This window comes from Ailuropoda melanoleuca, unplaced genomic scaffold, assembly GCF_002007445.2.
Source record: "Ailuropoda melanoleuca isolate Jingjing unplaced genomic scaffold, ASM200744v2 unplaced-scaffold61569, whole genome shotgun sequence".
NCBI lineage: Eukaryota > Metazoa > Chordata > Mammalia > Carnivora > Ursidae > Ailuropoda > Ailuropoda melanoleuca.
Genome location: NW_023235580.1, coordinates 1 through 1,019, shown reverse-complemented (window position 1 = coordinate 1,019; position 1,019 = coordinate 1). Strand labels below are relative to the sequence as shown.

At 46.1% G+C, this 1,019-nt stretch overlaps 1 protein-coding gene across 1 annotated transcript; it reads right to left on the bottom strand.

The window, feature by feature from the left end:
• Nucleotides 1-6: 6 nt before the first annotated feature.
• Nucleotides 7-1,013, bottom strand: LOC117799984 (spindlin-2). Its single transcript, XM_034652511.1, has one exon. It carries the CDS (start codon nt 1,011-1,013, stop codon nt 684-686), a length of 330 nt encoding a protein of 109 aa, XP_034508402.1. The 3' UTR covers nt 7-683.
• Nucleotides 1,014-1,019: the final 6 nt, after the last annotated feature.

Genomic DNA, 1,019 nt, shown 5'->3' with positions numbered 1-1,019 from the left:
TCCTCAGTGTTCCTCCCCTTCTGGCTCCTTACTCATGTATAGACCCTCCCTTTGAGTATCCTTTAGCCCCCGTCCAGATTCCTGCCAACTTCTTTCTCCCCCCTTGCTCTGGACCTCTTCTAAGCTTCTTTGTGTCCCTCTCTACTCAAGGCATTCTGTCTGTCTTCCTCTAAGTCCCAAGTTCTCACTCTCCCTCTGTTATTCTCCACCCCCTCCCAGTTGGGTGCCTCTCTCTTAGGTCATCCCTCCCCCAGGGATCCTCTCCAATTCTGGCCCTGCCCCACCTCTTCCTATGCAGTCACCTCCCCTTCTCCCTCCCCCCACAGCCCATCTCTAGTTCCTTCTCCTCCCCCCTCTCTAGACTAGACCAGCTAAGTCCTATTCCAGATGACTGATTATGATACTAGCTGAACTTTATCACAGCCTGTATTTACAGCTGTCCCTTCCTTCCATGCCCCATCCACCAAACACACCCAATCTTTTCAACATGACAAAGTCCTTACACACAGCATGTCATGTCCACATAAATTTGTATTTTTCAGAACAAAACAACAGTTATGCTGGCAGAGATGTTGAATTGACAGGGACCCTTAAGCTTTCAATACACTGAAAAGCAACATTATTTTGCATGTCTACAAATTATACGTTTGTTTTCACAAATGTGGCAAAGTTTACCCTAACAGTTAGGACTTTTTCACCAAATCATAGACATAGATATGGAAATCATCATCAAACTTGATGAAATACACAGAGGGTTTGGCTTCCACTTGGTGAATGACCATGCCAATCCGTTTGGAGCCATCTTCTTTGGTATATTCCACATGTTTACCTATCAGGCCATCTACAACTCCTCCTGGCTCCCTCTCTGCTGGAGGAGACTCACTGGACTCTGGCATGATACGGAGGTCTCCTTCTTTATAATCATCTAGAAGCTGGTACATGTACAAGACAGGATCCTTCTCATAGGTAATATAAAACCAGGCTTTCATGATAGGTGCTTGGGCCAAGACCATTCCCCT